The sequence below is a fragment of the Emys orbicularis genome, chromosome 2, assembly GCF_028017835.1.
Source record: "Emys orbicularis isolate rEmyOrb1 chromosome 2, rEmyOrb1.hap1, whole genome shotgun sequence".
NCBI classification, from domain to species: domain Eukaryota; kingdom Metazoa; phylum Chordata; order Testudines; family Emydidae; genus Emys; species Emys orbicularis.
The window spans coordinates 175,515,477-175,532,088 of NC_088684.1; the positions used below are offsets into that span (position 1 = coordinate 175,515,477).

Sequence of the window (16,612 nt, forward strand, 5' to 3'; positions counted from 1 at the left end):
ACATCCTGGCGGCTGTACACCAGCAGAGGATTTGGCCCTAAATGTCAGATTCCAGGAAATCTTTACAATCCCCTTCACATGTACCATTGGTAACTTAAAAAATATATAGGTTTTTTGTGTCTATTGCTGGTGCACATCTGCACATTACCTCGATATTGATGCTGCACATAACAAAATTCATTCTGCTAATGGATGGAAAAAATTAGAGGGAACACTGAGTCCAGAGGAGATCAACAAAAATGATAAAAGGTGTTCAGAAACCCTGACCTATGAGGAAAGGTTTAAAAAAAAAAAAACTGGGCATGTATAGTCTTAAGAAAAGAAGACTGAGGAGGGACCTGATAAGTCTTTAAATATGTTAAGGGCTGTTTTAAAAAGGACTGTGGTCAGTTGTTCTCCATGTCCACTAAAGGTAGGACAAGAAGATAGGGCTTAATCTGCAGCATGGGAGATATAGGTTTGATATATGTAGAAAGTTCTTCCTAATGAAAGTACTTAAGCTCTGTAATAAGCTTAGAGAGGTTTTGGAATCCCCATCATTGGAGGTTTTTAAGACTAGGTTGGAAAACTACCTGTAAGGGATGGTCTAAGGCAGTAGTCCCCAAATTGTGGGGTGCAGGGCCCCCCGCCCCAGGATGGTGCAGAGGAATGTTCAGGGGGTATGGAGGGGAAGGGGGGAGTGTTGCCCAGCCCTGCTGTGCCTATGGCCCCAGCCCTGACCTGGGTTCCCGTCAGGTTCTGCGGGGGAGTAGAAAAAGTTTGGGGACCACTGGGCTAGGGTTACTTGGTCCTGCCTCAGTGTAGGGGCTGGACTTTGATCTCTCAAGGTTCCTTCCAGTCCTACATTTCTATGATTCTTTAAAAATCTGCCCTGAAGTGTAGACCATTGGTTCTCAACAAGGGTGGGGGGCCGTGTGCTGCTTCAGGCGGGTTGCAGGGCCCCGTGAATGGTGCCCCAAGCCCCAGTGCTTCCTGTGAGGCTAAAGCCTGGAGCTGTCGGCTGAATCCTGGAGCCCCATGCCCCGGCAGCCCCCATGGGGCTAAAGCCAGGAGCTGTGGGGCTAAAGCTCAGAGCCACAAGCCCCGATGCTCCCATAGGGCTGAAGCCTGCAGCCACGGGGCTGAAATAGGATGCTTGGACTTTGAAAATCCTTTTTTAAAGTAGGTAAACTGGATCTTCTAAAACTTATTCAGATACTGGGAGAAATGGTTTTGTTCTGAGAGGAAAGGGAATATAAAATGTTTATCCTTGTTGGCTTTCAGAACAAATGGGTCTCATATTTTGAGTGAAACAGAATGATTAAAATATTTTTCCATCTACAAGAAAAGAGCTTTTTACCACCTCTTCCTTCATTTCTAACACCTCTTGAAATAATGGTCCTGCATGACCCAATTTATCTGTATAATCCAAGCACTCTGTCTCTCGACTAATAGCATTTGTTAGTCAAATTTCCTTCTTCTCTATTTACTAAAGGAGCAGTTTTATTGCAATGCTTTGTTAAAGATGAAATTAAGAAAGTAAATAATTACTATTCATTAATAGATAAAATGTAGCTTAATATGTAAACGTACGAAAATCTGCTTTAGAAGCTTCTGCACAACACTTTCTACACTTTTAGGAATTTTATCTTACTCTACTGCAGTTTTACAGGTTACAAATAGCCACCATAACTATTTTCTTCAACATATTACAGGTTCTTGCAACAATGGAACAGCTAGAGAAAGTGAGTAGTTTTCAAGAGTTTGTGCAAATATTCAGTCAGTTTGGAAATGAAATGGTGGAGTTCGCCCATTTAACTGGAGACCGACAAAATGTAAGTACTGATGAAAAGCTTCAAGGTTTATTCCAAGTAACTGTGACTTTTGGCTCTATTCAACAGTGGAGTTGGGTTCTTTTTTAAAGAAAAATGATTGTGGTGTGGCTACAAAAAACAATGAATACTTGTATCCTTATCCTGCAAATGTTTCCAAAACCCAGTTTTCTCTCTCCTCCTCTCATTGAGGAGGGCCATTCTTAGTGAATCACTTTCCAAAAGCAAGGGGTGGAGCTATGTAAATAGCCTGCTCTGGCATCTGATAACCAAATTGCCAGTATTTTATCATTTGAAAGCTGCCAAAACAGGTGCTTAACTCCATGTTCTTGTTACTTAATACCTTGCATGTAACACAGATGAGCACCTTCTCAGCAATCAAACGAAGACTGTGATCTGTTTGTGTATTTCTTGCTGAAGTTATTGCAAAATTTTGAGTCTCTTTGGAGAATGTGGCCTGATCACTGATGTTTAATTGTGCTGTAATCCATCAGCAGCTGTTTTGAAGGAATATAAGGAAGCCAGGCCTCTTTCCTGAAATGGTCATTTTGTAGTTTGGGCTTCAATATGCTGCTGTCTAGTGGTTTTATTGGGGGGGAAACATCACTGTCGGTGTTTTCATTATGCTTAATAACACTAGGCGTGTGTGCAAAACTTTAAGTATGTTCATTGTTCTCAAGGTGAAATGTCAACATCTCAGAGACACCAGGCACTGTTTCCTTTAATGTACTCTAGAGGCTTGACCTTGTGTTCTACATTTGTTTAATGGTTTTTAAGATCAGAAGGGACCATTGTGATGATTTATCTGACTATCTGCCTAATTCAGACCAGTTAATTTCACTCAGTAATTCTTGCATCAAGCCCATAACTTCTGGCTGATGACATACAATCTTGTCATAAAGTACTCTTTTTCTTTCTTTCTTTCTTTCTTTCTTTCTTTCTTTCTTTCTTTCTTTCTTTCTTTCCATTCCCCTCAACACTTGCTTAACTATTACCATGATCAAGGCTTATTATGATTAAATGTGAACACTTTTTTCCAGAAACTCAGTGAAAACTAGTTTGGGAGTATTTACACGTTTGCTGTTCAGAAAACTATACAGTGATTGGACATTACTTGATTTGTGAAAATTATTGTAGAATTATGCTAAGCATAGTAGTAATTAGGTTTTTTTACAGCTAGAACTTGCAAAGGGATCTACTCTGGCAAACCCTTATGCCTACAAGGAGCCCTGTTGAAGTCAGAAGTCTATGGATGTGGGTGCAGTTAAAGGATGAGGGCCTTAGTCAGTAGCTTGACATTAGACATACACATTTAACACCTGTACTGTGTGCAGGGTGTGGATGCAGAATTTCAAAAGTAATTCAGATTTTTTTAAAGCTGTGCTCTAGTCAGCTGCTACTAAAGACTGGTCAAACCTGTTGACGTCACTATTATGAGCGTGTTAGAGTCCGGATGGAACGCTGCGTCTCATTCATTCTGTAAGGATGCTGGAAATGATTTTGTTTCAACTTTACTAGAAGCCAAATAATCTTAACACCTTTTGAGGAGAACCAGTTACTGATGAGCATTATCAGAAATGGGTCGTTTTCCTAGTAGAGACTGTCCGTGCTCTAAAGAGCTTATAGTCTAAATGCACTTAAATACCAATAAATGTTGGGGTAAAGGAATGCAACATAAAAGCAAAGTGATTTCACAGATGTAAGTACCTTTTGGTTAGCATCACTACATTTCTCTTTTAAAAATTTGTTTCCTGCCTTTTTAAGTGTTTTCTAAGGGCTTGTCTACACTACAAAATTAGGTCGGATTTATAGAAGCCGGATTTATAGAAGCTGGTTTTATGCAGCCGACTGTGTGTGTCCCCACATAAAATGCTCTAAGTGCATGAAGTCGGCGGACCGCGTCCACAGTACCGAGGCTAGCGTCGACTTCCGGCGCATTGCACTATGGGTACCTATGGGTACCTATCCCACAGTTCCCGGAGTCTCCGGCGCCCATTGGAATTATGGGTTGAGATCGCAATGCCCGAATGATGCAAAGCAGTGCCGCGGGGGGTTCTGGGTACATTGCGTCACGCACCTCCCCCGCCGTCACAGCAACGGCAGACAATAGATTCGCGCCTTTTTACCTGGGTTACCTGTGCAGACAACATACCACGCCAAGCATGGAGCCCGCTCAGCTCAGCTCACCGTCACCATATGTCTTCCGGGTGCCGGCAAACGTGTGACTGCATTGCTAAACAGCAGCAGCAGATTACTGCCTTTTGGCGGTAGACGGTGCAGCATGAGTAGTAGCCTTCATCGGCGCTCGGGATGCTGGTAGCTGTGGGGCTGGCAGCCGTAGGGCTGCATTGCACCAGCCCCTTGCCTTTTGGCAGTAGATAGTTTATTACGACTGGTAACCGTCCTGTCAGTATTGTCTGCTGAGCATCCAGAAGAGGCCGAGGGCAATCTGGGTGCTCAGCAGATCTGAAAGAAGAGCTTTCCTCAGGTCTGAAAGCAAGTAAATTTAGAGGTTGCCTGAAATGCTCATAGATTATTGTAGCCTGAGCGCCTTTACCGAGCTTTCTGGCTACTGTACAGCAGCAACCCCTTGCCTTTAACCGTCCTCGTTGGACAATGATGGTTACCAGTCGTAGTATACTATTTGCTGCCAAGTATTGTCTGCTAAGCACCCAGAAAAGGCCGAGGGCGATCTGGGTGCTGGCAGACATGTGGCTGGCACACGTGGGGCTACATTGCTACACAGCAGCAACCCCTTGCCTTTAACCGTCCTCGTTGGACAATGATGGTTACCAGTCGTAGTATACTATTTGCTGCCAAGTATTGGCTGCCAAGCACCCAGAAAATGCCGAGGGCTATCAGTCATGCTGCACTGTCGTCTTAAGATGTAAAAAATAGATTTGTGTTTTATTCATTTCCTTCCCCCCTCCCTCCGTCAAATCAACGGCCCGCTAAACCCAGGCTTAGGAGTTCAATCTCTGGGGGGGGGGGGGGGGGGGCATTCTGTGTGACAGTTGTTTGTATTTCTCCCTGATGCACAGCCACCTTTCTTGATTTTAATTCCCTGTACCTGTACGCCATGTCGTCAGTCGCCCGCCCCTCCCTCCCTCCCTCCCTCCCTCCCTCCCCTGGTCTTTAGATACTAGTTTCGCGCCTTTTTTCAGACCAGACGCCATAGCTAGCACTGGGATCATGGAGCCCGCTCAGATCACCGCGGCAATTATGAGCACTATGAACACCACGCGCATTGTCCTGGAGTATATGCAGAGCCTGGACATGCCAAAGCAAAACCAGGAGGACCAGCTGAGGAGGAGGAGGCGATTGCAGCGCGGCGACGATAGTGATGAGGAAATTGACATGGACCTCTCACAAGGCACAGGCCCCAGCAATGTGGAAATCATGGTGTTACTGGGGCAGGTTCATGCCATGGAACGCCGATTCTGGGCCCGGGAAACAAGCACAGACTGGTGGGACCGCATCGTGTTGCAGGTCTGGGACGATTCCCAGTGGCTGCGAAACTTTCGCATGCGTAAGGGCACTTTCATGGAACTTTGTGACTTGCTTTCCCCTGCCCTGAAGCGCCAGAATACCAAGATGAGAGCAGCCCTCACAGTTGAGAAGCGAGTGGCAATAGCCCTGTGGAAGCTTGCAACGCCAGACAGCTACCGGTCAGTCGGGAATCAATTTGGAGTGGGCAAATCTACTGTGGGGGCTGCTGTGATCCAAGTTGCCAGGGCAATGAGAGGCCTGGTGATATCAAGGGTAGTGACTCTGGGAAACGTGCAGGACATAGTGGATGGCTTTGCTGCAATGGGATTCCCAAACTGTGGTGGGGCGATAGACGGAACCCATATCCCTATCTTGTCACCGGAGCACCAAGCCACCGAGTACATAAACCGCAAGGGGTACTTTTCAATGCTGCTGCAAGCCCTGGTGGATCACAAGGGACGTTTCACCGACATCAACGTGGGCTGGCCGGGAAGGGTACATGATGCTCGCGTCTTCAGGCACTCTCTTCTGTTTCGAAAGCTGGAGGAAGGGACTTTCTTCCCGGACCAGAAAATAACCATTGGGGATGTTGAAATGCCTATCGTGATCCTTGGGGACCCAGCCTACCCCTTAATGCCATGGCTCATGAAGCCATACACAGGCAGCCTGGACAGGAGTCAGGACCTGTTCAACTACAGGCTGAGCAAGTGCCGAATGGTGGTGGAATGTGCATTTGGGCGTTTAAAAGCGCGCTGGCGCAGCTTACTGACTCGCTGTGACCTCAGCGAAAAGAATATCCCCATTGTTATTGCTACTTGCTGTGCGCTCCACAATATCTGTGAGAGTAAGGGGGAGACATTTATGGCGGGGTGGGAGGTAGAGGCAAATCGCCTGGCCGCTGATTACGCGCAGCCAGACACCAGGTCGGTTAGAGCAGCACAGCAGGGCGCGGTGCGCATCAGAGAGGCTTTGAAAACTAGTTTTGTGACTGGGCAGGATATGGTGTGAAACTTCTGTTTGTTTCTCCTTGATGAAATCGCAGCCCCCCCCCACGCACCCGGTTAACTCTACTACCCTGTAAACCAAGCACCCCAACCTCCCCTCCCCTCTTCAAGCACCACTTGCAGAGGCAATAAAGTCATTGTTACTTCACATTCATGCATTCTTTATTAATTGAGCACACAACTAGGGGGATAATTGCAAAGGTAGCCCGGGATGGGTGGGGGAGGAGGGAAGCAGCACACAACTAGGGGGATAATTGCAAAGGTAGCCCGGGATGGGTGGGGGAGGAGGGAAGGAAAAGGACACACTGCACTTTAAAAATTTAAAACTTATTGCTGTGGAAATCATCTAGGGTGGAGTGATTGGGTGGCCGGAGGCCCCCCCACCGTGTTCTTGGGCGTCTGGGTGAGGAGGCAATGGGACTTGGGGAGGAGGGCTGGTGGTTACAGAGGGGCTGTAGCGGCGGTCTCTGCTCCTGCTGTTGGTTACAGAGGGGCTGTAGCGGCGGTCTCTGCTCCTGCTGCCTTTCCTGCAGCTCAACCATACGCAGGAGCATATCACTTTGATGCTCCAGCAGCCGGAGCATCGACTCTTGCTTTCTGAGTACAAGCTGACGCCACTTCTCCTCTTCAGCCCGCGTTTCAGCACGCAACCTCTGCTCTTCAGCCCGCGACTTCTCCTCTTCAGCCCGCCACCTCTCCTCTCGCTCATATTGGGCTTTTTTAAAATCAGTCATTGACTGCCTCCACGCATTCTGCTGTGCTCTGTCAGCGTGGGAGGCAGTCTGTAGTTCAGTGAACATTTCGTCACGTGTCCTTCGCTTCCTTCTTCGAATATTCACTAGCCTCTGTGAAGGTGAAACATTTGCAGCTGGTGGAGGAGAAGGGAGAGTTGTTTAAAAAAGATACATTTTTGAGAACAATGGGTACCCTCTTTCACGTTAGATTTTGCTGTTCACATCACACAGCACATGTGCTTTCGTTACAAGGTCGCATTTTTCCTCTTATATTGAGGGACTGCCGGTTTGGTGTGAGAGATCACTCACGCAGTGCCAGGCCACAGATTTCAGCTTGCAGGCAGCCATGGTAAGACACAGTCTTTGGGCTTTTTTAACCTTGTTAACAAGTGGGGATGGTTTAAAACAGCACTGCTCTCATTAACCATACCAAGCACCCGTTGGGTTGGCCATTTAAAATGGGTTTGCAATGTAAAAGGAGGGGCTGAGGTTTAAGGTTTAACATGCAGCACAAACCCAACTAACTCCCCTCCCCCACACACCCAATTCTCTGGGTTGGTCACTTCACCCCTCCCCCCCACCGCGTGGTTAACAGCGGGGAATATTTCTGTTCAGCAGAGCAGGAAGGGGCACCTCTGAATGTCCCCTTAATAAAATCGCCCCATTTCAACCAGGTGACCGTGAATGATATCACTCTCCTGAGGATAACAAAGAGCGATAAGGAATGGATGTTGTCTGCATGCCAGCAAACACCGGGACCATACGCTGCCATGCTTTGTTATGCAATGATTCCAGACTACGTGCTACTGGCCTGGCGTGGTAAAGTGTCCTACCATGGCGGACGGGATAAGGCAGCCCTCCCCAGAAACCTTTTGCAAAGGCTTTGGGAGTACATGAAGGAGAGCTTTCTGGAGATGTCCCTGGAGGATTTCCGCTCCATCCCCATACACGTTAACAGACTTTTCCAGTAGCTGTACTGGCCGCGATTGCCAGGGCAAATTAATCATTAATCATTAAACACGCTTGTTTTTAAACCATGTGTAATATTTACAAAGGTACACTCACCAGAGGTCCCCTGTGTGCCCACAGGGTCTTGGGTGAGTTCGGGGGTTACTGGTTCCAGGTCCAGGGTGACAAACATATCCTGGCTGTTGGGGAAACTGGTTTCTCCGCTTCCTTGCTGCTGTGAGCTATCTATGATGTTCTCTCCATCCTCATCTTCCTCGTCCGCCGAACCCGCTTCCCTGTCTCCAGAGAGGGACTGATAGCACACGCTTGGGCTACTGGTGGCTGCACCCCCTAGAATGGCATGCAGCTCCTCGTAGTAGCGGCATGTTTGCGGCTCAGCCCCGGACCTTCCGTTTGCGTCTCTGGCTTTGTGGTAGGCTTGCCTTAGCTCCTTAATTTTCACGCGGCACTGCTGTGCGTCCCTGTTATGGCCTCTGTCCTTCATGGCCTTGGAGATCTTTTCTAATGTTTTGCCATTTCTTTTACTGTGTCGGAGTTCGGCCAGCACGGCTTCATCTCCCCAGATGGCGATCAGATCCCGTACCTCCCGTTCGGTCCAGGCTGGAGCTCTTTTGCGATCCTGAGACTGGGACTGGGACTCCATCACGGTTACCTGTGCTGATGAGCTCTGCATGGTCACCTGTGCTCTCCACGCTGAGCAAACAGGAAATGAAATTCAAACGTTCGCGGGGCTTTTCCTGTCTACCTGGCCAGTGCATCTGAGATGAGAGTGCTGTCCAGAGCGGTCACAATGAAGCACTGTGGGATAGCTCCCGGAGGCCACTAATGTCGAATTCCGTCCTCACTACCCAATTCCGACCCCCATAAGGCCGATTTTATCGCTAATCCCCTCGTCGAGGTGGTGTAAAGAAACCGGTTTAAAGGGCCCTTTAAACCGAAAGAAAGGGCTTCGTCGTGTAAACGTGTCCAGGCTTAAGTCGACTTAACGCAGCTAAAGTCGACCTAAACTCGTAGTGTAGACCAGGCCTAAGTAATGTGGGAAAACTTACATTTTTTTTGAAGAAATTGCTTTCATATTTTTCATGTTGACAGGACAGTATTTACATAATGCTTACTAAATATGGGTAACTGGAAAAGTTGTAGACACTTTTTTTTTAAAATGAAAGTTTAGAATTTGCGTAAATAAATGAGCCCTGAAAGCTAAAAACAGAGTGAGTATAAATCCCTAAAGATACCATTATTGCAGGATTCTGACTGCTTTGTCTCAGCTCCCTGCGGTGAGACAGACAGAACTCTACACTCAGAGCAATAAAACTCTGAAGAGCTGTGGTAGTGACCACAGAGCTTGACTCTAGCAATTTTTGAAGCCTGCCAGTCAATTCTGTTACCTGGTCAGTGAAAGGGTTCCTTCTGTAGCTTGCTACCTCTTTTTTATTTCTGGTTTTCCTTCTGATTCAATCCTTAGCATACCACAGGAGCCTTCATTTCCTGCTAAATCAGGAATTATCTGGAAAGTTTCAAGGGTGGTGTTTAAGCTTTGTGTTGCATTACCATAAGCAGAGAATCATTGCCCTTATAAAGAGGGGATGACGGCCCTTTTATGCTCACAAAAATCTTTCAGAATTGGTAGAGTTCTGTTTGCCTCACACTAGGGGACTAAGACTAAATGTGAGAATCCTGCAAGATAACATCAGAGAGGCAGAATTATAAAGATAGTGACTTTCCTTTATATTCTATGTGGATAAATTTTTCAGTAGAGCTAAGCTTCTAGCAATTGCCTAAAAAATGCCGAGTACATAATGTCATTTGCTATAGAATCAGGTTCCTGAGTTCTAAAGGGAAGAAGTCTTTGTTGCTGTCCTGCAGAATTCCTAAGACTTCCTTCTCTTCTTTAATGCAACTCAGCAGCTGGAGAGGTTACTTACCTGTACCGTATCTTGAGTTCAAGGTGTTTTGTCCCGGTAGTTCTCCGCCATAGGATGTGTGTGGGCCTGTGCACCTTCCATTGGAGATTGTAAATAGCAGTGCCCACAGTGGATTGCCTTATGCTCCCAGGCGAGGTCATATGGGGAGGCTTGGACCCATGGCCTGTCCAGTTCCTTCTCAGCTATGGTGGCTGGAAGACTCCACAGCAGATGGGAAGGAGGGCAGAAAGGTAGAGCACCCAGAGGGACAAAACACCTTGAGGAACTCAAGTTACTGTACAGGTAAGTAACCTCTCCTTGGAGTGTATGTCCCTATGGGTGCTTCACCAAAGGAGCCTCCCACGCAGCATGTCAATGTGGAGGCAGGTGCCAAGGAGGCGAATTCAAGACAGTTCAGAGGACTGCATCACCAAAGATAGTGTCACCTCTGGATGCAGGTATGATCGTGTAATGTTTGGCAAACGTGTGAACTGAGGACCAGGAGGCAGCCCTGCAGATTTCTGCTATGGCAGCATCCTAAAGGAGGGCTATAGAGAAGGACTGAGCCCTAGTGGAGTGGGCTGTCAATTTGAGGGTGATGTATCCTACCAGTTTCATAGTAAGTTCAGATACCATGTGATACCCACTGTGACAGTCTGTACCCCTATATACACCCCTTTTACAGGACTATGATAAATTTTGTACAAAGTATGCCTTATGAGGTATCATTTGAAAAACTCATAATTTGCTGATCATTATTGTCCTGGTTAAATGTGGAACAACATTGCACGTAAAGTTATAGGATTCCTCTGTATGGTATTACTAATACATGTTCCAAGTCTGTGGGGAGCAGCTACAAACCAGTTCCCCAGTGGAAAAAATGCTAACCAACGCCTCAGCCAGGTGTCAACAAAATCAAATAGACCATCAACTGGTTAAATGGCCGTTCTTTGGCGGGAAAGAAGATGTGGGTGAAAATCTACATCTTGACAAAGAAACAGCTTGGGGTTCCCATCCAGACAGACATGCTCTCTCCTGAACCTCTGCTGGTGGTGATTCTCGAAGAAGAGAAAGAACTATAAAAGGAGATGCCCTAAATTATTCCTCCCTTTCTCTCTATCCATGGCATCCACAGTACCTGAAGAACAAAGGAAACATCTTTGGACTGGGGAGGGATCCTGTCTGAAAGAAATTCAGCCAGTAAGACTGTTGGAACATATGGGGAGAGAGACTTTGCTTTTAATTCACTTAGCTTGTCAAGTTGGGCATTAGTTGTGTTTTGCTTTTATTTTCTTGTAACCAATTCTGATTTTATGCCTCATTACTTGTAATCACTTAAAATCTATCCTTCTGTTGTTAATAAACTTGTTTTATTGTTTTATCTAAACCAGTGTGTCTGGATTGAAGTGTTTGGGAAACTTCATCTGGTATAACAGGATTTGTGCGTATCATTTTCTAATAATAAAATGACAGATTTTATATGAGCTTGTATTGTCCAGGAGAGGGCTGGGCAGTACAGGATGCACATTTCTGGGGAAAGTCTGGGACTGGGAATTTGCTTGTGTTGCTCTGCAGTGTAGTTCATTAGTGGCTGGCAATAGCACTCACACAATATAACTGGGAGTAACTTACACGCTGGAGGCTGTGTGCACACAGACCAGGAATGGTAGCTCTCACAGCAAAACAGTGTAAAAGGCATCCCGGGTTGGAGAACTGAGGGGACGCAGCTATTCATCAGTCCAGATTGTACCCTGGGTAATGTCAGTTTGAGTGGAAATTGGCCATCCATTCATCTTTTGGCAAAGGATACAAAAAGTCTGGGAGAAGTCCTAAAGGTCTTAGTGCTGTCAAGGTAGATGGTGAGGGCCCTCACCATCTAATTTGTGGAGAATATCTTCCTCCCTTGAGGAATGGGGCTTAGGATAAAATACTGGTAAATGGATCTCTTGGTTGATATGAAATTCCACCCAGACTTTAGGAAGGAATCGAGGATGGGGGCGCAGCATGCCCTGGTCACAGTAGAAGAAGGTGTATGGTAGGTCTGCCATGAGTACCCTTAAATCGCCCATTCTTTTAGCCAAGTTGATGGCTATCAGGAATGAAGTCTTGAGGGAGAGATCGGAGAGTGAGCAGGTAGCCATTGGCACAAATGGGGCCATTCCTCAAGGTGTTGAGGACCAGTTTGAGGTCCCGTAGAGGTGCAGAGTTCTGGATAAGAGGGAATACATTTTATAAACCCGTAAGGAATATTGCCATGGTTAGACTGGCAAATACTGAAACCCCTTTGATAGGTGAGTGGAAGGCTGTAATGGTGGCCAGGTGTACTCTGACTGAATTCATTGACAGACCTTGTGCCTTTAGGTCCAACAGGTAATATAGGATCACTGAGAGTGGCACTTCTGAGGCTTGCAAAGAGTGGTGACAGCACCAGGAATGAAAGTGTTTTCACTTTTGCAGATAAGTCTTTCGAGTAGTAGGTTTCCTGCTACACAAGAGGACTGACAGAACATTAGCTGAGCAGTTCAACTCTATGCCTAAGAACCGCTGAGGAGCCATACTTTCAGGTTCAGAGATGAGAGGTTGGGATGGTTCTGGGTGCTGGAATTCTGTGACAGGAGATTCTCTCCCCCCCAGTCCCTCCAAAGGGAAGGCAGAGAGGCATCACCACAGAGAGATGAAGCAGATCCAAGTTCCACACTTGTTTCAGCCATGAAGGTGCAATCAAGATAGCCATTGCCCTTTCTTGCTTCAGTTTGATTGAGGTCCTCAGGATTGAAGGTATAGGTGTATGGGCATAGAGCAGGATGCAGGACCAAGGTACCAGCAGGGCATCTCCCATGGAGCTGTGGCTGCATCCTTCCTTGGACCAGAAAAGGCAACATTTCACATTTGAGGTTGCAAAGAGGTTTACATTTGGGAGGCCTCAGGTGTGACAGATTCTGTGGAAGTAGGAGCTGTTGAGCTCCCACTTGTGGTCCTGATGGGAGCTCCTGCTCATTGAGTCTGCAACTGTGTTCTAAAGGCCCAGTAGATAAACTGCAGAGCTTTCTAAGTGATGGAAGAGACACCAGTTCCACAGCCTTGGTGGTTCTGCAAATAAGAATTGGGGAACTTTGAAAACTCATGGCGATCGGGCGAGGTCCCAGATGACTGGAAAAAGGCTAATGTAGTGCCCATCTTTAAAAAAGGGAAGAAGGAGGATCCGGGGAATTACAGGCCAGTCAGCCTCACCTCAGTCCCTGGAAAAATCATGGAGCAGGTCTTCAAGGAATCAATTTTGAAGCACTTTGAGGGGAGAAAAGTGATCAGGAACAGTCAGCACGGATTCACCAAGGGCAAGTCATGCCTGACTAACCTAATTGCCTTCTATGATGAGATAACTGGCTCTGTGGATGAGGGGAAAGCAGTGGATTGTTATTCCTTGACTTTAGTAAAGCTTTTGATACAGTCTCCAACAGTATTCTTGCCAGCAAGTTAAAGAAGTATGGGCCGAATAAATGGACTATAAGGTGGATAGAAAGCTGGCTAGATCGTCGGGCTCAACGGGTAGTGATCAATGGCTCCATCTCTAGTTGGCAGCCAGTATCAAGTGGAGTGCCCCAAGGGTCAGTCCTGGGGCCGGTTTTGTTCAGTATCTTCATTAATGGTCTGGAGGATGGCGTGGATTGCATCCTCAGCAAGTTTGCAGATGACCCTAAACTGGGAGGAGTGGTAGATACGCTGGAGGGTAGGGATAGGATACAGAGGGACCTAGACAAATTAGAGGATTGGGCCAAAAGAATTCTGATGAGGTTCAACAAGGCCAAGTGCAGAGTCCTGCACTTAGGACGGAAGAATCCCATGCACTGTTACAGACTAGGGACCGAGTGGCTAGGCAGCAGTTCTGCAGAAAAGGACCTAGGGGTTACTGTGGACGAGAAGCTGGATATGAGTCAACAGTGTGCCCTTGTTGCCAAGAAAGCTAACGGCATTTTGGGCTGTATAAGTAGGAGCATTGCCAGCAGATCAAGGGATGTGATCATTCCCCTCTATTTGGCATTGATGAGGACTCATCTGGAGTACTGTGTCCAGTTTTGGGCCCCACACTACAACAAGGGTGTGGAAAAATTGGACAGTGTCCAGCGGAGGGCAACAAAAATGATTAGGGGTCTGGAGCACGTGATTTATGAGGAGAGGCTGAGGGAACTGGGATTATTTAGTCTGCAGAAGAGAAGAATGAGGGGGGATTTGATAGCTGCTTTCAACTACCTGAAAGGGGGTTCCAAAGAGGATGGATCTAGACTGTTCTCAGTGGTGGCAGATGACAGAACAAGGAGTAATAGTCTCAAGTTGCAGTGGGGGAGGTTTAGGTTGGATATTAGGAAAAACTTTTTCATTAGGAGGGTGGTGAAGCACTGGAATGGTTTACCTAGGGAGATGGTGGAATCTCCTTCTTTATTGGTTTTTAAGGCCCGGCTTGACAACGCCCTGGCTGGGATGATTTAGTTGGGGATTGGTCCTGCTTTGAGCAGGAGGTTGGACTAGATGACCTCCTGAGGTCCCTTCCAACTCTGATATTCTATGATTCTATGATCTTGCTCTCCTTCGTTGGTTTACGTAGTACATAGCTGTCCTGTTGTCCTCAACATTACCCGATAGAAGGGCCTGCTGTATCATGAAGGAAGTGCTAATATGCATAGCAGACTGCTCTTAGGTCCAGGATGTTGATGTGGAACGATATCTCTTATGGGGATCATTTGCCCTGTGCTCTGGCACCCCGTTCATGCGCCCCCACCCCAACCCAAGAGAGAAGTGTTTGTGATGAGAATTTTCAAAAGTGGTAGATGTGGAAATGGAATTCCCATTCAGGGGGTGTTTCCACTGCCTGAGAGAGTCTAGTACCTGTGAAGGCACAGTGATTCATTTGGAAAGATTGTGTCTGTTTGAGGTGTATGTAGGCCTTAGCCAGGCCTGAAGGCATCTGAGATGCAGTCTTGCATGTGGAATAATGAACATGGAGGCCAACATGTGACCTAGGATTGTAGACAGGCCCTTGTAGTTGTTTGGGGGTTGTGCTGTAGAGCAGAGCTCAGGCTGGATGTAGTGGAAAATCTGTCCTCGGGCTGGTAAACCCTGGTGGTTAGACTTCATCAGGGCTGCACTAGACTCCCTATCTGCTGGACAGTATTAACGTAGACTTCTTTTAGATTGATGCAGAGACCCAGAAACTGAAATAGGGCTACGGCCTTGGACGTCGCTGACTCGGCCTCTTGGGTGGAGCGGCCTCTAAGGAGCCAGTCGTCCAGATATGGAAAAAATGTGATGCCCTACTAGCACAGGTGAGACGCTATTGCTGAGAGGACCTTCATAAAGACCCTTAGGGCCATGGATATCCCAAGGGAAGGACACGGTATTGGTAATGTTCTGAGCCTATTGCAAAAAGCAAAGAATGCTTGAGGGAGGGATGAATAGCCTATTTTCATGCGTCATCTTGGAGGTGGAGGGCAACGAAACAGCCCCCTGCTTCTGTGGGTGGGTTTATGGTAACTAGCATCACCATCCTGAAGTACTGTAATAGGATGTAGCTGTTCAGATTCCTGAGATCTAATATCAGCCTCCAACCTTCACCTCTTTTGAGAACCAGAAAATATTTGGAATAGAACCCCTTTCCAACAAATTGAGAATGAACTGGCTTGATTGTCCCTAAGTGCAGGAGAGATTGGACTTCTTGCATTAGAAGATCCTTGTGAGAGAGATCCCTGAAGAGGAAGAAAGAAAGGGAGGGTGGGCGGGACAGAACGGCAATGAATGGAGTATCCTGTAGTGACCACCCCTAGAATCCACTTGTCTGTGGTGATAAGCCCCCAGGTTTGTAGGGAATGGAATAGGCAATCTCCAGAAGGAGGATAGATGGCAGAATGGTGCAGTTAGTGGGTCTGGAGGAAAAGATTGTTTGAGGCCCTTGACCATATTGTCAAAATAATGACTTAGAGAAAGGTGCAGGCTGGGTGGTTGTAGAGGAGGGTAATCCTCTTCTGGGGGCTTTGTAGACCTGTTGCAGATGGTACTAAAATGGTGGCTAATGACTGTGAAGCCATGTCAGTGTCGCTGAGAGTAGCCTACAGGGAAGCTTTAGCAGTCAACTGAGCCTCTGAAATGAGGGCTGGAAATTGTTCCTTTTGGTCTTGTGGCAGTTGTTCTAGAAAATGAGCAAACTTTGAATAGTTGTTAAAAATCATATTTTACCATCAAGGTCTGGTAGTTCGTGATTTGAAATTGATGAGCAGCTGACAAACAGCTTTTCCTACTCAGGAAATCTAGGTGTTTAAACACCTTCTCAGAAGGAGAGAATCTGGAGCGGGCTTGACAATCATTGACCATGTCTACAACCAAAGAGTTGGGGGGCAATGAGTTAAGAAATACTCCATTCCCTTGACTGGAATGTAATATTTTTATCCGACTCTTTTAAGTAGATGGGATAGTGTCATAGATTACATGCTGGTGATGACAGTGCTTCATTGATGGGTAGGGATATCTTACTCTGGGGGGATGATATGTAAAATGTCCACCTGGGAATGTTGAGGCTCTTGTACATCCTCCAATGGAATCTGGAGGGATTCTGCTAACCACTTCATTAAGTCCTGGAAGGCCCTAAAGTCATCTGCATAAGAAGGCGATGGCAGCAGCAGCAGCAGCGTTGCCTTGTCAGGGATAAGGAAGAC

The 16,612-nt window shown here is 46.7% G+C and overlaps 1 protein-coding gene across 1 annotated transcript in view; it reads left to right on the forward strand.

Moving 5' to 3' along the window:
* Positions 1-16,612, forward strand: part of CTNNAL1 (catenin alpha like 1) — a 158,685-nt gene that overhangs the window by 64,544 nt on the left and 77,529 nt on the right. The window contains exon 4 of the mRNA XM_065399786.1: positions 1,695-1,814. Within this exon, the coding sequence (XP_065255858.1) occupies positions 1,695-1,814 (120 nt within the window). The remainder of the gene's footprint in view (positions 1-1,694; positions 1,815-16,612) is intronic.